Source organism: Hirundo rustica, chromosome 1 (genome assembly GCF_015227805.2).
Source record: "Hirundo rustica isolate bHirRus1 chromosome 1, bHirRus1.pri.v3, whole genome shotgun sequence".
Taxonomy (NCBI): domain Eukaryota; kingdom Metazoa; phylum Chordata; class Aves; order Passeriformes; family Hirundinidae; genus Hirundo; species Hirundo rustica.
Window position 1 is genome coordinate 81,062,534 of NC_053450.1, and position 23,039 is coordinate 81,085,572.

General features: G+C 34.5%; 1 protein-coding gene across 1 annotated transcript in view; it reads right to left on the bottom strand.

The window, feature by feature from the left end:
* CDH9 (cadherin 9) overlaps nucleotides 1-23,039 on the bottom strand; it is a 105,308-nt gene that overhangs the window by 47,256 nt on the left and 35,013 nt on the right. The window contains exon 3 of the mRNA XM_040059071.2: nucleotides 1,354-1,648. Within this exon, the coding sequence (XP_039915005.1) occupies nucleotides 1,354-1,648 (295 nt within the window). The remainder of the gene's footprint in view (nucleotides 1-1,353; nucleotides 1,649-23,039) is intronic.

Genomic DNA, 23,039 nt, shown 5'->3' on the forward strand with positions numbered 1-23,039 from the left:
AATTAAATTTGACAGATGCACTGCCAACATTTTTCTTTCAGTGATTATCAGCAAAGTAAATTCTGAATGAAAAGGATTTCATTTTTTAAATATATCTTTAAAAGGAGCATGCTTGGGATCCTCACATTACACATGGTAGTGTATTTGTTCCTTTCTCATGCTTAGAAAATATTATTTTATTATCATAAAATATTTTATAAGTATATTATAAAATATTTTATTTTATAAAATAAGTAAAGCTAATATTTATGCTCTCATGTTTGTAAAATAAATTCTTATTCTGTTATACTTCTTCTACTGCTCTCAGAGATATTAGTTTCTGGGAATTATTTTGTAAAAATGCATATTAATCACAAGATTCAATGTGTATTTTATAGTCTCTCTTAACAATGCCATCATCCAGGGATGACTTTGCAAACCATTACAGTAAATCATGGGAAGCAAATAATACTTGAGAATTTTTCTGTTAGTTGTTAGCCTATGGATTTTATGCTTATGAGAGACACTGTCACTGATGTAAAAAAGTGGAGTACTTAGGTAGTGATAACTTCTGATGAATATGTGCTGGCAAATATTATCTCTCACTTTATATACCTGAACAAAACTCAGAGAATTATTTTCCTGTTATGTTGTATTGATCACATCTACTGTAACTCCACACTTTTACTTTTCATTTCAGCAGATATAAATGGGTGTAAGTTTTTTACCCATAAAGGCAAATATTTTTGAACCAATAGTAGTTAATTATTTAGAGACAGTGTTCATATATTTGGTATGAAAAAATTCTCAATTAAATAAATAAGTCCATACTAAAACAAACAAACAAGCAACAAACAACCCACCAACAAGAATTATCAATAGTGATAACAGAAAGAAAAAAAAAAAAAAAAAAAAGAACTGTAGAAACATATTTTGCAGCATTTTTTTTTTGTATTAATTGATATACGTACTTACATGTTTTAAGTTGTTTCTGTCTAATAGTACAAAAAGTTTTGGTAAATTAGACCTTAAAATAGAAAGATGATACTCCTTATCCAAGTGATAACATCAGCTGTGACAAAACTATGTAGTACCTGATGAGACAGACATACATGCTGCATTTCTTGATGGTTCTGGTGGGCTTGAAAGAGTGAAGAGTAGCATATAGCATGGAAAAGGAATTAAAAAGTGGATAAAGATGAAACAAATGAATAAAAGCAGAAACCAATTATTTATGGTACATTGCTGGCAACAGAAATTGTTCCATGGATATTCAGAGCATCTAGCAGCAAGTGCTTCAAATAATATATTGCTTATACGTTCCCAATCAGTTCAATCAGCTTTTTCTATTTTACATAAAGAGTTTTTACCTACCAACTCCCGACATCTCCGGAATACTGGCGGTGTACATGTCCTTGGTGAATTTTGGTTCATTGTCATTGATATCATGGATTTTAATGATAAATTCAGACTCTGGCTCCACTTGTCTTCCAGTTTTTCTGTCTATAGCTTTGGCACGTAGCACATACAGGGACTTCTCTTCTCTGTCCAATTTCTTTGCAGCATGAATATCTCCTGTATTTTCATCTATAATGAACAGACTGCCAGCCCCATCTCCTGTTAATATGTATTTTAAATTTCCATCTCCTTTATCTTGGTCAGTGTGTAGCTTCAGAGAGGTAGAAAAGAAGAACTTTATAAATATATGTATTGTTATTACAGAGCAAATAATTCAGCATATATGAATAAGTCTGTACAATCTTGACCATAATTGGGGTCAGTAGTGGTTATCTTCTGTCAGTCTGTTGGAAAACCTGAAAATTTTAGACTCAGTCATACACAAAAAATATCTGCAAACAAACTCATAAGGACAGAGGTGGATTAGAGGATATTGAAATAGTATTTTAAATAACAAATTTATAACAAAGAAAAATTGCATTTCTTTAAACAGTCTGACCCAGACTACCAGAATTCTCCTTTTGGGATAACAGGGACTGTAAAACTCACAAATTTCTATTTGTAAAATAACCCTTGCCTTATATTTACTGATTGTCGATAAGGCAACCAGTTACTTTGAAACAAAATAAAATAAATTAGTTTTAAGAATTAGAGATTCTGAACTTCCCCAGATCACCTATAAATGTTCTGATTTAAGTAACTTATGGTTCTAGTTGCATTGGTTTATTATTTTATTTTTTTAAAGGAACATCTTAACTTCGTTGATTGCTTCCTTCTTTCTAGTCCTCGCCACACAGAAGAAATAATTTTCAAGAGCGCTAGGAGGTAAATGTTCAAAGCATAGAGAGGGCTTTAACAATCCTTTTCCTACTGACACTCTTTGTAAGAGTTCAAAACTCTCCCTGTGAACTTGCAGACACTGGCTAATTTGCCATATAGCACCATTATGAAGAAGTGTATAAAACCAAAATAAACCCAAACCATTGAAGATGACCCAGGCACTAGAAATTCTCACATAATGCACTTCTTCAGGAGTCTTATTTCATTTACATGGCCCTGTAGTTCATTTTTATGAGCTTCTGCTGTATATTTTTCTTATATAAATCCTTACAGTCACATCTGGCCACAAATTGGTGACTTGAGTGCTTCTCAAGCATGGACAGAGAGAATTTTATCTTGGCATAGTTTTTTACTTCTCTGAGTAGATAAATATATCAACAACCTGAGAAAATCTTGTTCAGTATCAATAATGATATTACTCCAGAGATTCACTAGAACAATAAGTTTATTCTTGCCACATCTTGACTAGTTTCTGTATTCCTGTCAGTGCTTACCTCCATGTTTCATAGCTGAGCCATTGCAAATTTTCATTTTTCTACCTGTATGAAGGATGATTGCAATAGGTTTTCCAAATTATTCACTTTAATTTTTCCTCTATTTTAATACTGTATCATAACACTAGTCACCAAATACTATCTGGTTACTGTTTTGGTCTTCCAGAGATAAGACTGGATGAGATAACCATCCATAGTAAGTTTTAGCACCTACTGTGTTCAGTGTCTATCTGTAATAAATACAATTGAAAATTATTAAGGATTGCATGATCATCTGCTAAAAAGAGGTTCTATACATTAAAAGGTGCAAATGAATAGCAGGCTGTAAAAATTAATAGTAGAAACTTACCAACCTCATTTTGACTGCTCGTATGAGCAACTCTGCTGGTAATCTGGGATATACAACCTTTTGAAAGGGACAATAAACAAGTAGTAGGAGCAGTGATCTTTTCTATGCTAACAAGTGGTTCTGGAAAAAAAAAATCATATGTGTCCATTGCCATTCCTTTACCCATCTTCCTAATAATATACAGATCTCCAGAGATTATCTTCATTTATTTTATCAATCTGGTTAGAATATCTACAAAGATGTCATGTTACTCAAACTTTGATAGGTATTTTAAGCTTCCTACTTGTTCCATGTTTCTACCAAATCATAAACAGAATTTTCAAGCATGATAAAATTGTGACTAGAAAGTGATTTCCTAGAAATGAAGAGTTTCACCACCTATTACCAATTTAGTATCAGGAAGTACTAAAAATATGTTTGCAAACTATCATTTATCCTAAATGTGAAAATTCCTATGTAATTCCTATGTATGTTCTATTTTTCTCTTCACATTAGAGGAATCTCCATTTATCTATGAAGCAATTTTACAACATTATAGCTAGTGAAAAGGGAAGGAACCATTTTCATATATAAAAACGAATAAAGTAATGTGACAGTAAAGTTATGTGACATCTTATAAAAATAAAATACTAGTTTTGCAAAACAGAGCAATCAAGCCATCTTCTTACTATTTTGAATATATAACTTTATATAAGTTGAAATATGTTTTCAACTTATGAGAGAGTAGCTTCAAATAATGTTGTGAAGGTTTATACAAAATTAGTATACTGATATATATATATATTTGTAAAGAGATACTCAATATAATTTTGATCAATCGACACTGTTTCTTGATGACTGATAATCTTCTATGAACTGCTTAAATATTTTGAATTTATAATATAAAATACAATTCCACCTTTTCAAATATAAATTATTCTACATAAAGTCTACAGAAAACTGAAAATTGCCTGCAGTAAATCATATGCAAAAATGTGGTTTGTTATAATAATCATGCCCTTTTAATGACTAAAACCAAGGAAAAAGAGCAGAAAAAAATTCTAATTCATGTTTCCAGTTATAGTAAATCATTTTGCACACAAAATAATTTGTGTATTCTTTTCATTTGTAAACTGCTTAGGTCTGTGAAAGAGGCTCAGATGTTCAAACTGGAAAAAATAATATTAATACATGTGATCTTGACTGTTGTAATTTCCCTCTACCCGTAGGTCTGGGAAAGCCCACCATTTACAGAAGGCAAAACGTCATTCCTGTTGTTTATTCTACATGACCTTTCTCTAATTGGGTTGGGATAGGTTAGAAAGCAAAAACTTCACGTGGGTGGAAAACAAACTTTTCAAACATTTCCTTTCTCATACCACAAAGTGTTCACTCTGCAAGTCAGATAACTATGAAACACTTTGATAAATAAAAGAAAAAAGAAAAAACAAAATAAAACAAAACAAAAACACCACCCCCCCCCAAAACCCCCCCACAACCAACATGCCCTGAAATCAAGTCTACAAAGAAAAATCTAAACAACACCTCCTCCCCAAAATCCCAAACAAAAGCAGATAATGCATTAGATTTCTCAGTTTGTATACACAGTACATAGTGACCACTGATAAGTAATGCCATTCCCATAAATTTGTTTGAAACATGTTGGAATGAAGACATAACCCAGATGCAGTGCTGAGTATCTGGACTTCTTAATGCTCCTTTGAACACATTTCGCTCTTTGTAGTCTTCTGTGTGACTGACTCAAGAGTTCTCAACAAAAAATTTTCCTGTGGATCATCTAAGACAAAGATATTCTTAATGATTAGGGGAATGATGAGCCTTTTTTTTTTTTTTTTTTTTTAATGTAGATAAACATGACTCAAAGTAGCCTGTCTTTCCAGTTTTGTGAACTGAATTTTTATGTGATGTGATAATTGAAATCTTGATGTTCTCAAAAATTTTGGCACAAATTTATGTGGATAACTGTTACTCTAATTTTCAATAAATTAATGAGTAAGCAAGCAGAGATTATCTCTGAGTTCTGTAGCATAATTCTATTTCCCCTAAATCATAATTCTATTTCCCTTTCTGCTCTAGTTTACACTTCACCCTTATTTAGTACTCAATATTTATCAAAAAGTTGTTTATGGTATATATTTTCTTGGTTTCAGGCACTTTTATTTGACTAGGCATTCTTAGTATGTCTGAGGCTAATTCATGACTTCTCTCAAAGGTCCTGTTATGCACAGTAGACAAGATGTCAGTATTCTTTGAACTGAAAATACATCTCAAATTATTAAGTTCAGGAATTGGTATGGAATGTCAAACAAAATATAGAGTAAAAGAAATATTACCTTAGAAAAGAGTATCTTGAAGGTCCACATTTCTTATTAATTCAGTTTTAATTTACTAAATTTCCAGTAAACTGCAGCCGATCTCATTCTTAGCTCTTTCTAATAGACAGTAACTCTTTTCAAGTTAGGCAGACATATAATCAATGGAAGAGGAGAGAATCAATGAACACAGTTAACAAATTATATAGTGTTATGAATGCATTTTCTGCATTTAGAAGAAATTGCCAGACTTCTTTTAGATTTCATTTTATTTGCAGTTTACTTCTGTATAGCTATTATTGAAGAAGAAAAAGAGAAAAAAGAGCAGTAAGAGCTACTTTTTACTAGTGATGGTTATGAATAAATACAGTGAAAACATTTATTCGGTTGTCGAAATTCAGAAAAGAGGTATAATCTCCTTTGTGGAGAAGGAGAGGGGAAATTAAAGACAAAGACACATTGGGAGAGGACAGACCCATGTTTATGTTGTGGTAGGCACTCTGCTAATTCTTACTAATTAGGAGGTTTACAATGTGCCTCTCTATCTTTGTATAGAAAAATATCTATAGTTACAGATCTCTTACCTCCACTGCCTCCACCCATACAGTTGTCTCCAGCAGAGGAATCCTGATGTTCTGGGGTCTATTTGCCTGTAAATACTTTCTAGTAGGTGTGAATTTTTTTTTTTTTCCTTACCTTTAAAGTAAAGAAAATACACTGTGGGGTTGTTGTGTACACAAACTCTTTAGTGGCTCTAAATTGGTATATCTGCATATTTTAGTGGGAGATCAAGATCAGGCTAATTTACACATTGTCTTGGTGAAACTACTACCAGAACACATGTGAACCTCTTAAAGGGTGTGTTGATGAATCAAGATTACATAGAACAGCAGAAGTCAAAGTTAGAATACAGATTAACATAGGAGAGCAAAAAGGTGCAAACACAGAGTTTTAGTCAGAAATATTGTAAAGGAGGGAGGAAGTGTCCAGATGTTTAATAAACTTATCAGATAGGTAGGTACATAGGTAGGTAGGTAGGTGATTGGAATCTGATCTGGAGGATAAATGAATCCGTGTGCATGTCTGGTCCCAGATCCAAACACCTGAAACTCCAAACACTCTAACATCCTGGTGACAAGGGATTGAGCAGAGGTTTCTATTTGTCTCAGCTAATTTTATTTCCTTTCCTAAACCATGACAGGGAGGAATGGGAGGAAGACACAAAACTGAGTCTTTTCTTGGCACTGGGAAGCAATTCTGGGTAGCACAGGTTATGGGTGCCACAGGTTGTGGCAACCACTGGATACCAACAGCTATGTTGTATTACCTTTCTTCCTGCATTCACTGTCAAACACATTGCCTTGTATATTGCATATTGTGAAATATCGTGTTTGGTATTCCTCCTTACTTGATATTTACTGTTGTGTAGAAGTAGAATTAAAAAGTTGTTTCAGCAAAAGTCCTACAAATTACACTAGACAATATTAATGTCCCCACAATATTTATTACCTTCACCCTATGGACTTGTGAAGGTATTTTCATAATTTCTGTGGTTTTACTATGATAATTCAAAGGGCTTAATTCCCCTTTTGTATTATATTTTTGTGATGGAATTCTTAAGAATCTGGTCTGTAGCAGATTTTCTGTGATTTCTTTCCACTTTCAACAGTAAAGTTAGTTTGGATTTGAATTTATACAAATAATTGAAAATGTTAATGATAAGTTTTTAAATAGCTATGTAGGTATTTCAGATGTTCAGAGTGGCCTACTGCATGCTGCTTGTTAATTTTTTCTGGAATAGTGTTTTATTTTGATGTGTGTAATTCAAAGGACTTTCTTAGAGGAGTTTCTTAGAGTGTATGACCTGGGTTTTATCTTCTAATTGCTGGAGGTATGAGAATAAAATGTGAAGAGTAAATGGTGATAGTAATTTTGGTTTGAGATTATCACGAGTCAGCAGGGGAAAACTGGAAGTTAAAAAAGACAAAGAGTTCTAGTCCTGTGAAAATGAAAACGTACTTGTCTTATTATACCAAATGTATTTCTATTTAAAGTTTTGATGACCCATAATGCAGCTGTAAAAATCTCTTTTCTTAAAATTATTTCATGTGCAATTTATGCTTCAGATGGAAAACATTCTTTCTCCCCTACCAAACCACTGTAAATACAGTGGTACATACTTAGTAAATACTTAGCACTTAGAAAGTACTTAGTAAATACTTAGTTCCTGGTACAGCTAAGATGTTTCTGCACAGAATCACAGAATATTTTGGATTGGAAGGAGCTTTAAAGATCATATAGTTTCATCCCACCTGGCATAGGCAGGGAAATCTTGCACATGGAAGTCGTAATTTCACCTTTCACAAAGTCTTTTTCATGAGTTTACCTTTAGTAACATTGCTTTCTTCATAGCTTTAGGTGAAAGACTTAAGCCATATGTGATTTCAAATTGAAAGTATTTTTCATAAAATTAACATAATGAAGCATTTTTTTACTAGCTCTATATGTAGAAAGTGTTGAAGTTTTGCTGTAACATATCCAGACCTCCCGGCTCTGGGAAACATAGAGAAAGAATAATAGACTGTTCATGGCATGGACTATCAACCTGAAAAATGTAATTGACTGTCACCGTGAAACACAAAGAAATCACACGCAGACAAGAGATTTCTGAAGAGGTTCTTCTGATCCCGCTTCCAGCTGAAAGGGTGGAGAGAAGAGAGCCCCTTTGTTTATTCTTTTACTTTTATACATTTGTGGGTCTAGCAGAAGATTGGCTTTTTGGGGTTTCCACCCCTCAGCCTCAGTGGCCAGACGAATTGTCAGTTACAATTGTTTTCAGGTTAGAAATATGCAAACAAAAGACAAAGAATGAAAAACAAAAGATTTGTTTATATTACTTCTGTGGGAAAGGTAGAAAAACTGCTCTAATATTCTACAGTAACTAAAAGATCTGACTCATTTATAAAAATCAAAAAGCTAATAAAGAAACTCAAAAAAAACAGGGTAACAATTGACTGTCAGATTTAGTATGATTCTTTGAAATATCTTTATATAGTTCAAAATTTTAAAACAGTATTATAGTAAGCAATGGGAAGGGAAGCATAAGTTATCCAGGTGCATGGAAGCATAAGCTATTCAGGTGTGTCCCTTTCGGGAACTAGAGGAAAATAAAGTTTCTCTATTTGTAGGATTCTTCCTACAAATATTTTAATCACTGTTTTTAGCTAAAGTTCCTGGCCTGAGGGAAGAAACATGCTAAGTAAAGGAAAATGTGTGTATGTTTCTTCTACAAAGCCATGTGTCTATTTACACCAGATTTCCATTAATATATGGTGATTATATGATGCTACTTATTCTGAAACTGTGAAACAGAAATAAATTGAGCTTTCTAACTTATCCCGGTATGTATTAAAGCACAAATTGATTTGAGCCTGGGAATTTGACTGTAATTATCATTCAGCTTGCTCCAATTAAAGAAGGTGGTGTATACAGAGGAGGGAAAGAAGACAGTATTTGTGAAAGAGGATAAGTATTACCTGAAACAAAATAGTTTAATTCTAATCAAAAAATGAAAGTGTTTTGCTTGGAATATGGGCTGATATCATCTCAGCCAAACCTAAAATCTCACACACAATGCATTGAGTGCTAGTGACAGGCAGGATATTAGCTATGAGTGCTCCCACTCGAGGATCTCACATGTTTGTGACATCCACAGCAGTTAGGATATAGAATCAACAGCAGCTCAGACAACATTCTCCTTCATTAGCATTTTAAATAATTAAAAACTCTAAAGATGTCTTAATAGCTGCAGTAGCTCTTCAGTGTGGATTAAAGTAGCAGTATATGCATAGCTTTAATTTTCTATTTATGTGTGTTTAATCAAAAGTTTTATGTATGTGCTAAATGGCAATGTATTTACCTGACTTGAATTTGTGATATCAGCACAAACTTCTTAATTAAACAACCAGACTCTGTGTGTGATTGTAACCTAACTGACTGTCTATTAAACAAGGCAAATAACATTTACTTTCCTTATCTTCTGCTCTCCAGCATCTGGTTCTTGTGTTCAGCTGTCTATTGTTAGAAATTCTCTAGAGAATGATATTGTGAAAAACACTGCTGACATCAGCTGCAGGTACTGATTTTCATTTATTACTTGAGGGTAAATCTTGTTTCCTTTCGGGAAGGGTTCAGCAGAATTCTTAGTAGTTTTTTGGTTTGAATGATGCAAACACAACATGGGGAAATTCTGTATATATCTTCTGCATACATAGGACAGAGTCCTGGAAACCAGAGCTGTATTCTCAAGCACCTCCTCAAGCTTCTTGCCTTCCATGTCTCCTATATCCCTTATGATAAGCTGTAGTCAAACCTGTAAAAGTGGTTGCATCTTTACTTCTGCACAAAGAACTGGATTTCAGAGTACATATTTTTTTTCTCTGTCTGCTCTCCAAATCAACAGCTGAGTTATAGGTTTTCAGCCTTATGAAAAAAGCCAACTTTTTTACTATTATTTATGGTTTGTCATACAGTAATTTGTCTATTCCATAACATGAGATACAGATTTACGGGAAGTGACTCCAGTCATCAATTGTGTCCACAGGTTAGAAATTATGACATCATAACACCAAGCACTGTCACTTTAATCAATCCCTGGAACTGGTGTTAAATCCATTATTTTAAGGGTTTCACAATAACAGAGGATATCTTTCTTATGGATTTTTCTTTCACCAGAAACTCCTGAGTGAAATCTGACTGTGTGCATGACTTTTCTTGCTGTTTCAGAGGCACTCAAAATGTCTTTTTGTTCCAAAAGATATTCACAGAGATGGGCAGGAATAAAAGCTCTGGCCTGGAAGCAGTCTGAGTTTGTCATATGGATGGGTTATCCCCTACCCTCTGCAGAACTAATTGCTCTGAGCTCAGCTCTATATCAATAAGCTTAAAAGAAATACTCTAATAGGGGAGACCAATGGTTTTTAGCCAAGTACTTTATCTCAGAGGCAACAGGAGGTGCTGGTTTGAGAGAGTATTCATTCTGACCAGTGTACTTTTTGCTTATCTTAGTGTCCCTGCCCCCCTGGCCCCAGAATTTAGGACTTTTAGATTATAATAAACCTGTATTTGGTTTTATGGTTTGTTTTTTTTTTTCTATTTTCTTTTACAAATCTGCCCTAACTTTGGACAAGTGCTGTACTGGCTGAACATACTGAATGTTTAAGTGTTTCCAGGAATGGGTCACTCACAAAAATCTAAAGAGCATATCAATAACAGAAATATTTGAGTATTTTGTCACTTCTGATCATAATTTCATGTAGGTATATATATATATACACACACACACACACGTATATTTATAGACAGTTTTGCACTGATGAAGACTGCATGGTTTTTTAGGAAGTCATACAGTATAATCAAATAATAAGATATTGAGAGGTAAGCCAATATGATCAGAGTCTTTTTTCGCCCTTAAATATGTAAACAGACTTCAAGGTTTTCAGCACCAAACAAACAAACACAGACTATAGACTTGTTGACTGATTATTTTAAGCTGCTGGATATGTAGTTTCCATAAATATTCAAAATAGGTTATTTGCCCTATTTAAAGCTTACTTATTTTTACATTAATGCATTTTAAACCTAAATATTATTATGCTGAGTTTCATGCTTATTGATTCACAATGATCTCTACCACAAAGATTCATTTAAAAATTACGTATTTTTCCTATGATCCTGAGCTGCGAACTGGTAAAAAAAATATTTTGTGGACACTGTATACATCTCACAAGAAGAAATTCATTCATTCCTCAAAACTATTTTCAGAATTTCATTGTTATGTAGTTAAATATCTGTAGATATGTTATGTAGACTTAAATATCTTAAGTATTTATCTAAAACCAAATTTTCAAAGGAACAGCAGTGGAAAGAAGGAAAGGCCATTGTTTAAATTACCACTATAGTAGTTTGTTACTGCTTATTTACTGGCAATGTTTACCAAGCCAAAAAAAAAAGAAAGAAAAAGACAAACACAGACTGAAGTTAATTTTAAGTATTATACCATTTCTCTGTTCTGCTGACTGTGTTGAAGATGTAAATTGTCATACCAACTCAATGGTATGTGAAAGTATTCTGTAGAGTTATCCATGTCATACCTTCATCAGCCTGAGTAAAATTCCCCCGCCTCATGTCTACTCCAAGACAAGCATATGCCCAACTTCTGGTAAAATCTGGGAAGCAGATTATCAAAGGTAGGTATATGAAAGAAAAGGTTTTAATCAGGACAGGAGATAAGAAGCACCAAGCCTTGAATCTGTGTTATAAGGTAACGATCCAAGGGAAGCTATTTTTTCAAGAGTGTCATGAAAAACAGTAGTTAGGAGAAAAATGTTTAGTGTATTTTTTTTTCTTTTTCTGTTTTGTCACTCATTTTGTATATATTGAAATTTGCATTACTAACGCATACAGTTCTTTTAAATCTTGTTTAAAAATAACATATTTAGAAGGTCATAACTGTAATGAGGGCAGTGGCTGGAATAGTTATCAACACTTGTTAATGACTTCCATGGCACAACAGAAACTGTTAAATGTAACTCCATTTGAAGGGTGCCTCAGATGGATTTTGGGTTCTGCCTAAACCACAGGCTGATTGTACCTGATTAAACATGAAGATTGTGGCGTAGAGGGGAGCCAGGACAAGGCTGCCTGGGGCTTCAGATGGAAACTCCATGAAAGAGATCTAGTGCCTAGAGAAATCAAAGCATAAGGCCCAAACCAAGCATAAAACCCTGCAGACCAACAGTATTGCTTCATGTTTCATTTAATTGAATCTTCAAGCTGGTCAGGTGAAGTGAGATTAAGAAGGAGATGTTAGACAGTGCAGGATTTATTTAGGATGGATTAAAAAAATATATATTCTTATTGTAAATATAAATGAGAAAAAAAAAAAAAACAGGAGGAGGTGCGTAAGGGAATAGTTAAACTATTACTAGTCAAAACATATGCATGTGGTAAAGACAGATAAAATTCTGAATGCATTGATGTTAATTTTCGAATAACTTTAAGAAAAAAATTTGGTGAGGGAAGAACTGGAGAATTCAATGATGGCTGTCTCCATTTTTTGAAATCCATTTTTTTGTCTGAGTTTCTTGTACTTTGGAGAAAGACACAGCACACATAATAAAACCAGTTGTTTTGCTAATTATCCTACAACTTCAATTGGATAATTCAAATGTTGACCATGACCTTGTTAATCATTTGAAAATAGGTTTTAAGATAGAACTTGAGATTTTGTTATTATTTAAAATAAGGGAAAAGTAGTCTTTTTTTTTTTTTTTTTTAATTGTTTTCACTCTTGATGTCTTGACCTCTCCAAATAGATAAGCCTTGCCATTATGTGAATTTGTCCCTATCCAGTAGCTATTCCATTCTGCATCAAACTGTTGTCATTGTCATGTTCTCTGATCTCAAGTCACTGCTTAAGCAACTTTGTTGTGGTTTTCTCCTCAGAAGAAGAGATGTTTTGTCAGTGCATGTCTCACCATAGGTGATGTTCATTTAATGTAAAATATTTTGATTTATTTCACTGAATGATACTTATGGAAGCGGCAATTATTAATCCTAGAATGATTGTTTTAACATTTGATTATCGTTTTCTCTTTTATTCTCATCAAAGAGATGAATGTAAATCCTTCCTTTATCCTGAAGACAAATCAGTGTTTTACATGGATATACACACACATATATTTTCATAATTTTTACAACTACAAAAAGATTTTAAATTATGAGTGGTGAGGTAGTTGTTTCCTTTTCTTTTACACAATTTGAAGTTAGACCAGATTTAGCCACCTGAAGTATGAAGAAAATTAATTGCTGGATACAATGAAAACAGAATGGGTGATTCCTGTTTCCCTCTGTATTTTTGAGGAACTGAAGAATTTCTTCTGCTGTAGATTCATATTTTTCACTACACTTAATGTCTTTCTGTATGTGATTCGAAATTTTTCATATGGAATGTGTGGGAGTAAAATCATGACCTCTTCCACTTCATAACCATTAGCCTTTTTAGAGATTACTATACTTGCATGTTCTGTGAAATTTAGAATTAAAAAATCCCCAACACACTTCAGTGATTTATTTTGCTTTCTTGCAAAAACCCTCCTACCATTTGCTTCAGTGACAATGGATACAGAAATATTTGTTCCCATGCCAAACTCCTCTTTAAATTAATTTTATTGTCTACACCACTTGTTTATATCTAATTTTAAACCTATATTATAGGTTTAAAATTAACGAATTAACGGAAAATGTTTATTTCCTTTAATCGCTTTTTTTCTTTTACACAGGAAAAGCAATCTTTTTCCCCCTTTTTTTTTTTTTTTTTTTTTTTTTTTTTTTTTTTTTTTTAGTTTTAGTTTTAGTTTTAGTTTTAGTTTTTTTAACAGGGATTTTACTCTCACCATTTTAAATGCAAACATTGTAGTGGTATAGAGAAAGGGAAAGCAAATACTTTCAATATTTTATTTTTCATTTTCTAATTTTTTTTCTTATCAATCCTGTTGTATACCTGTTGTATATGAGCATTTAATGCTCGGTACCTGCTGGTATTTGACAGGGTTTATTCATCAGAAATGCTTATTAAAAAGAATAATATGTTTACTTCCACAATCCCTTTAAGACTGAACTATCAGAAGATCACAATTTTTAAAGGTTGCGTCAGTAATCGCAACATTTTTATCAGTGTGATATATGAGTGTTTAATTCCACTTTAACTGCATAGAAGTTGTAGACCAGAACTTTTATATAAGAACCAAATTTGTTACAAATATTTGGAAAATCAGTTTAATTTAGATTGTAATCAGAAATATGCAGTGACATCTAGAAGTTCAAAAGGCAAAAATGGCTATGGTGGTGACAACAAGTAAATATTTTAAATTAGGTAGATTAATTTTATGAATGTTTGAGTAAAGGTATAACAATATCCCATTTAGTATCTCTCTCTTGGTCATTGTTATGAATCAAGAAAAGTTAAAGCAATCAACTATATCAAAATTCAAGCATTCAAGCACTGTTCCCCAAGTAGGTAGATAGTAAATATTTGGTTCTGCACTTTTCTCCTTTTCATAGTGTACCCTGATATGCCATTCAGCCCAATACTTCATGGTTATTGCCATTATATTCCAGAGCTTCTTTTTTTTTTTTTTTTTTTTTTTTTTTTTTTTTTAATATTGTGTGGGAACAACTCATGCACAGACATGTTCTGAGGAAAAGCTTCATTAGAGAAATATTGGAAATTACATTTTAGAGATGGAAAAAATAAAGAAAAAATTATATAAAACAAAAATTAATTCAAATTTTATTAAGAATTATTTCCAGCATTATCAGTTATTTTTATGGCAGGATATGGGCTGAAAAATCCTTCTTGTAGCTGAATCAATCATTCTAAAGAAGTTTTTGAGATTTTGGCGAGAGTTTTACAACTAAATTAAGGGAGAATTAGTGCCATTTCACCTTAGGTTCCTCCTGTGGAAATGGAGAGTACATAACAAAACTTTCTCTTCAGTTTAACTCAATTGATATTCAATATAACTCAATCACTCTGGTTGTCACTTCCTTGCACTTAAAATCTGAAAAAAATGTTGTAGTGGCTTCCGTCTGAAATGGGCATAGTTGTGTCTGAAACGTGAAGAAAGACAGGAATTTGTGACTTCTGAAATGTTCGTGGAGGCTATAATGCTTTCTTAATAATTTTACTACATTCTGCTGTGTAAAAACAGAAAAGAGGGATTTCATCTGGGTTTCTTGACTTTCTTGACTGTAGATTGATGTAAGAGTGAGCAGAAGTTTGCTCAGGTGTGCCTGTGCTGCTACAGCAATACATACGGCAATGGTCAGACCATGGTTCTGTATTTCCAAAACAGGTAAGTGTACAGAGGTTCCTCTTTTGATTGATACCCAGCATAGTCTTAAATTGGCCAATTGCATGGACTAGACTAACATTTTTTTTCAGTTTCCTTAAGACTGAATTGTGTGATGATTCCTGCAATACACAAGATTTGATGTATCCAACACATACAGGAAGAAAACCCTTGTTTTTCTAGGCAGTTGCTTGCTGACAGCTTCACTGTTTGTTGTCGAGATGACTATTCATAACCTTCTCCCTGACAGACAAGATATTGCATAATACCATCTTCTGATGCTGTCAAATCAACCTTTTTAGATAGTCACATACTCTTTTGCTGTGATGGCTTTTGCACTCTATCACCGGGCTGGCAGGTACTAGTAAACCACACTATAGTCAAAGCACTTACCCCCTCCAGAATCATTCCCATGATGCAATCAAGGGAATAAATAAAAAACATAATGAAAAATACCTCATTAAATATGTTTTCCTCAGCCTCTCACCTTTTCTCACACAATATATGATTGCCTGATAATAGATAATAGGTCTGCAGATTGCGGCTAGTCTAATCTTCTTTTTCTAGGCTTAAGGCTGAAAGGTTTAGAAATACTAGCCAAGGAAGTTTTAATAAAATAGAGCTGTTCTACAAAAAACAATTACCTGTTGTGCCAAGTTCCTGAGACAGACAGACCTGCTTAGGCCTTTTCACATATGGAGCTTGACAAGAACAAGAGACTTTAAATTCAGAAAAGCCATTTTTATTAAAATGAAAATTGCATTTTAACTGGCAGCTGGAAATGACCACTGCAGCCAGAAGAAGACTCCATTCTCCATGCTCACTGTGTCTTTAGAACAGGTGGTTTTACTTCAAGCCTTGTTTTTCTCATTAGTTTGTCAACATGCTCCGTCCCAGTAAACTCCACAGGGAGGTTTCCACCTCTGTTCCTGTTGTCTGGTTCCACACCCTTGGTGCTCTGAGCACACTCAGGACATCTCCAGGGAAAGGGAGCTGTGACTGAGCTGCGAGCAAGCATCGAGGTGAACTATAAAGTAGACTCCATGCCACTGCTGCTAAGTTGGATGCTGGGTGAGCATAACTTTTTGCACACCTGAGAGAAGCATGGAGGGAGAGAGGGAAAAGGGGAAAGAATTGGAGAAATATTGCTGGTTTTGCCTATGTTGACTTGTCTTGCATTGATTTTAGCTTTAAAAGTAGCTTAGTAATTTTTTAGATGCCTGGATATTTGCTATGGATGAATGTTTCTGTTAGTGTTGCTAAATTTTCAAAAATTACATTGTAATTTTCCCTTTTTCCATTAAGTATCTACATGTTTTGTAGCTTCCTGTTTTATTCTTTTTAAATTGCAAAACATTGTATACTGGAGGTTCTCTCCCCAAAAAGGAGAGGGAAGAAGTGACAAGGAAGTAAAAAAAAAAAAAAAAAAAAAAAAAAAAAGGGAAAGGGGAAAATAGAAATTTTGAGTAAAAGGTTTGAAGGTTTCCTCATTTCTTAAGTTTCTGGGTTTATTTTGGTTCATGTTTTTTTTGTTGTTGTTGTTGTTTTATTTAACTTTTCCTCACAAAACAAGTTTAGCTGATTTAAAAATTGAAAATGAAAAACACACACAGAATCCTTAAGAACAGAACAGACAGAGCCCTAAAAAAATACACAGCTCCATGCTTTTGGTAGGATCACTGTCACCTTTCTGGCATGTGTTGCTTTTGGTTTGTCATGAAAACCTCCAGTATCAATATAATCCTGTCTCACTGAGAGTTCTTTACCTAGTACTTAACTATATTGACTGTATTTACCATCAAAAACTTTTTCACAATGATTAATGTAAATCAACTTTATGACTATATGAACTCAACATCTTGCCCTGAACGTGACAAGAACTTCAGATTTGTTTTAACAGCCTTTTAGCTGAAGGAACAAAAGCTGTCGGATCTCATGACAGCTGCTCTATCTGTACCAAACAATGTCAACTTACTTTTGTTATTCATGTTTTTGAAGCCTCTGATCATAGTAGCTGTTTTCAAAAATAATTTTTTATTTTATATGAAATATGATGTTCAAATTTGACAGCAAAATTCTAGCTTTGGCCATTATTGTAATGTAACATTCAAGGTATTTTGTATTTAAACTGTTTATACTTGGGTATGCATGATGTGATTAGATCTAATCACTACTTCTGAAACTTCAATCGAAAATGTATTTAGGTTGTCAGAAATTACTGGTGTCCTTTCTAGGAAAAAAAAAGAAAAAAAAGAGCCCCGTTGTGTTTTGAAGATGTAACATTTATCTTTCATAATTTTCTTCCCTGACCCTCCAGCCATCTTTTAAAATGGCAAAATTTATTGAAGACTTTTTTTTTTTTTACAAAAATAAATTCTACTTCCAGCAACTTTTCAATAAAGTTTATGCTGGAAGCCTTCAGAAAAGAAATTATTTTTAAGCAAGTAAAGCTACAGATCCTTATCAGTGTTTGCAATTAAGTTATGAATGTGTCTGAATGTGAATGAACAGGAACCTGTTGTGGCACTTTTATATATTTTTTTTTTCCCTCTGTCTGTTTCAATTTTAGTTTTATTTTGGTGATTCATCTGCCTAGGATATAGCTGAATGAAACTAGAACAAATGTTTATTGAAAAAATGTGTTATCTGAAGAATGCAGTGTAAGTGGAGATGATTTATTAATTTACAAATAAAAGAAGTGTTCTCTTTTTTATGTTTTAAATATTGGGGAGACTTTTTTTTTTTTTTTTTTTTTTTTTTTTTTTGTATTTACTGTCTATACTTTTTTTTGCTTTTTATTTTGGGGCATCATTTTTTCCCTTTATTTATTCAAATACAAGGAAAAACTTGAGGTCTGAGAAAGAAAAGACAAAAGGAGTCCCTACTAATTTTTCATCTTTTATTCAATCTTAAAATATTGGTTTTACTTTAGGGACAGAGATTCTAATGAAAATATACTAATAAATCTTCTTCAGAAGTTGTGATGGCTTTAGGATATATGACATACTAGGTGGAATATATTAAGAATGTGATGAAATCTTCCCCCAGTTGAATTATATTTTTAAATGATAGAAGCACATCATTTGTTTATGATTCTGTGATGGGGTTTTTTTGTTTGGGTTTTTTTTTGTGTTTGTGGTTTTTTTTTTTTTTTTTTTGTTTTGTTTTGTTTTGTTTTGTTTTGTTTTTTAATTTATTTTCAATTTACCATAGTGCTAAGTTAAAAGATTTCAGAAACCAATCTGTTTCTAGTTGAATTTAGTTGCTGTCCTGACTGCAGCAGTTTTACAGGGGGGACAAACAGAATGTAGCTATAACATAGTAGAGGGCACACTTGAAACTCTGAAAGGATAGTGTGCCTGCATATTCTCTCATCCTTACAGTCACTCTTACACTGACTCTGTAGAGGGATAATAGCAAATGCTGTAAAGAAATCCTTACAGAAAAATTACATAAATTGATTTAAGTCGCAAAAAATAAGTTTTTTCTCACACTACAAATGCAAGATTATGATAAAAAAAAATCAGTACACACAAAAAAAGCAATATTAATTAATTAATAAAAACTACTGTGAACATTATGCTTCAGGATGGAACAGCTAAGGTTATTGCTTGTTTGGGCACCGCAGTGTTGCCAACAGCCAGCTTGTTTGGGTCACCCCTGTGGGCCATAAGCTTCTTCCTCCCAAACTGCTGAGAGCAGAGACAGAGTATGGCCAAGGCCTCAGTAACATGTTCAGACAACATAAATGACTGAATATAAGATTAATGAAGAAATTGCTTTACTGCTCTCAGGTTTCCAACTTCTTTGCTGCTTTTCATATTAAAAAGGACCCTACTCTGGACTGATATTTGTACCAAAGGCAGACAGCAAAGAATATGAAATAATATTTTCAGCCATTTGTGCATTTACGGTCTATATTTGCAAGAAAATACTATCCAATTCCATTAAATAATAAGATAAAAGTCCTCAAAACTGTTCAGTACAAAGGGCATTTGAGTGACTTTTTTTATAAATAACTAAGTCTAGTGAGGTTGGCAATTCAGTGATACCTCTTTAACTGATTTTAAGTTAAATAGTTATTAAGTTAATAATTACATATTTTAATTAAGTTATTTTGTTTTTCTCTCTCTCTTTTCTTATAAGACAGACTCTAATAGCATACAACCTTACTTGCAGATGTCTGAATATTTATAAATGTAGATTACAAGAAAAAAATTACTGTATTTAAATATATGTTGTACCCTGCACTTCCAAAAGCCAAACCAAACACTTCCCCGCCCCAAAGAAAACCTACCCTCTTACTATTTTTCTTTTCACTTTATACTTCTTGTTAAGACAAACCAATAAATGTCCTGAAAAAAATTCTTTGGTTAACTGGTTGAAGAAGAGAGCTGTTTCTTCAGTTTGCATGCTACTTAAATGCTGCTTATGACATGCAGAGCCTAGTTAATTTATTTGTATGGAAGTTACTAAATAGATTTTTCATGAGCAGCTAATTTTGAACAGTGACATTTATTTTATTTGATTTTGTATTTCCCCCTTATTATGAGAAAGAAAAGGTGCAGGTGGTGTGGAAAAATGTTTTCATTCTTGTTTGTTTCTTCTTTTTAAAATTCTGGGATATGACAGGTGTTTGGTTGTAATGTTTATGATTTGGTCTGACATACATTGCATGGAACTTCACCCATTATTTGCCTACCAAGATTAGCAGCTTTTTATTAGCAAAGTGGCTGTTTGATATAAGGAGAAGAGAGTTTCCATGTAAAAAATGAAATTGAGTGACTTAAAGGAGGGAAAATCTCATTTCTTGAAGTCACTTCAATGTACTGCTGCAAAACATGAAGGACCATGTCTTCCAAAATGGCTAATGATTTTGATCAGGTCTATTTCTTTTGTCTAAGGATATTTTATAAGGACTGGAGGTATTTGGCAATTTGCACAAGTGATGCCTATTCAGTGGATATCAGTTATGTAATTTAGAAATGGAGACACATGAATTCAATATTATCTTTGGAAAATAAAACATTTTTCCTTGAGGGCCATTTAATTAGAGCCTTCTGTGCAAGTTTTTTCTGTGATTAATAAACATCATCCTCATCATCATTTTAATACTTCCAGAATTGCTTGTCCATTTTTTAGATTATTGTCTCTTTGGGTTGTTTGTTAGTAAGTGAGTAGATTGGTACACTTTTCTCGTAGAAGGTCAGTGTTTTAACTTTCAGGTTCTGCAAAGGGCTTAAAGTTAGTAGCAGCAAAGAGGCTGGATCTCTGGCCTCTTTCTAGCAAAAGAAAAGGAGATCCCAGGTATTACATACAGTCAGGTATTTATTTTCTTAACAGCTTCTTATTTAATAAATATATATTTATATTTTGTCTTTTTCTTCCTTTAAGAAGAAATTAATCTCATAAATGTAACTATTAATATTATATTGTAATCCACTTTTTCTGTGAATTCTTAGTAGGCAGAATCAGGTTTTACAGTTCCTCTCACTGCATCCTCTGAAAATTCTTCACATTAATAATCTGATTGAGATATACACCTCACTAGGAAGAGGCATGTTGAAAGAACATAGCCATTTTTATATTTTAGAATTTATCTTTTCTTCTTGCCTATTTTTTTTAATGACTCTAGTACTGCTTACCTTACATATGTCTGAATATTTAATTTGGAAACTGTCCCAAGTGTGGTATTTCTTTAGAGAGACCCAGATGACCGCTGATGGCAAAAGGAAAGAGCCTGCTCCCTCACCGGGGGCATATCACAGCTTTATTCTGGAGTCCTGCTCCTACCAGCTGGAGTTCTTTTCCCGTCCATGCCAATGCCAGAGAGAGCCCGCGTCCGCCCAGCCTGGGGCTTTTTCCCCGGGGGAGACGGACCCAGAGGCAGGGACAAGCCACTGCCCAATCAGGGATAAGGTGGGAGTGGAACAGAGTTGGGTTACATTCCAGTGTGGGGGATTGGCACTGCTGAGCAGGGACAAAGCACGTGATACAGTTTCCAAGGGGGACAGGGGATACAACAGAAAAATATTACAAACCCCAATATAAAAATGAAACTCAATATAAACCAAATTAATGCACTACAACATCTCCCTCTTTCTTATTAAATTGAGAAGGAGGAAGGCTCAGTCTGTGGGAGATGTTCAGAGTTTGGACCTTGAGTACCTTTAAAGTTGCAGAAGAAAAAAATTAGCTTTAGTGCAAACAAACTGTTCAGAAAAACACTGTTAAGGGATAATTAGGAGTGGGTTCAGCGTTTTCTCCTCCTCCAGGCAGCACTGGCCACTTGTGGGCCTTCTGCAGGTGGCTTTGCAGTTTTAGGGATGAAAGGTTTCACCCACTCATCTGGCACCCACTTGAGACCTGGGGGAGTGGACACATAGGCATACCCATGACCCCAGGTGACCTGATCATGAGGACTTTTTGTTTCTCTGGCCGCTGGATCCTTTACTATCACATCCGGTGACTTTTGCTGAAAGGCAGAACTGGTTAAAGCAGGATTATTTAATTTAACATTTACATTTTCTAGTTTTTTCTCCCCCCTCCTCGGTTTTGCCCTATTTGTGTCTGCACTCTGGGCAAGCCGGCGCTCAGCTTTTAGATTTTTGAAAAATTCCTTTTGGGCCCCAGAGACCTCCCACCTCCATTGTCCCGACAGTCCAGTAATTGTTTCTTTAAAGGGCATTGAGATGCCCAATGTCCAGCCTGATTGCACAGGAGACACGTTGTTCTTCTCTTGGGCGGTGGCCGTGGCACAGGCACAGGAAGCACGGTGTCTGCAGCAGCAGCTTTTTGTGGTGGCTTGACTCTGGAACTGTGGCTTTGATGAGCTTTTATATAGGGAACCTTCCTGGCACACACCTGGAGCATGTCATGTAAAGTTGGAGCTGGTTCCGTGGACAGGCTGAGGATGGCTGCCTTTTCGTTTGCATTGGTCAGCACCATTTCCTCCAGGACCTGTTCTTGGGTTCCTTCATTCTTCACCTGTAACTCGATAGCTCGGGTTAATCGCTCCACAAATGTTACAAAAGGTTCTGATGGAAACTGCATCTTTAATGTGCTCAAAAACAGCTAAAGGAATTTCCTGAGCCTGCAAGAGGGCTGAGACCCATTCACCATCACCACATAGATGTTCTAATCAAATTGGCAAATTCTTATTATCAACAGCTGTTTCAGGATTTTGCTAAAGCTCTGGAAGCAAATCTTTTTGGAGGTCAAAGGGAACTGTAGGATTCCTTGTTAAATTTGCTTTTAAACAGTTGCAAAAGTATTCTCTTTCATATCCAAAATTGATCCGAGCTTTGCATAAATCCTGTATTGCTTGTTGCGGGAACAGGTCCCAATTACTGTGGACAGCATCCATTCTTTTTGACTGTTGATATGTGACAGGGGTGGCAGAAAAGCCGGGATCGCTTCCTGCTTCCGGGTTCTTAACTCTCCACCCTCCCTCCTCCGGAGCATGGGAACCGGGACTGTGGGCGGGGAAACCATGGGAACCAGGGGCAGGGAGGGGCTGGAGGCTTGAGTCACACAGGAGGAGTCGGAGGGTGGAGGTTTGAGGGTAGGGGGCAGAGGAGAGGGCAGTGCCAGGGGCGGCACCAAAGTGAGGGAGGAGTCTGGAGAGAGGAAGGGATTGCGAAAGGGATTGTGGGAAGGAGGGACAGACAAAGAGAGTGGCTCCTCGTGACTC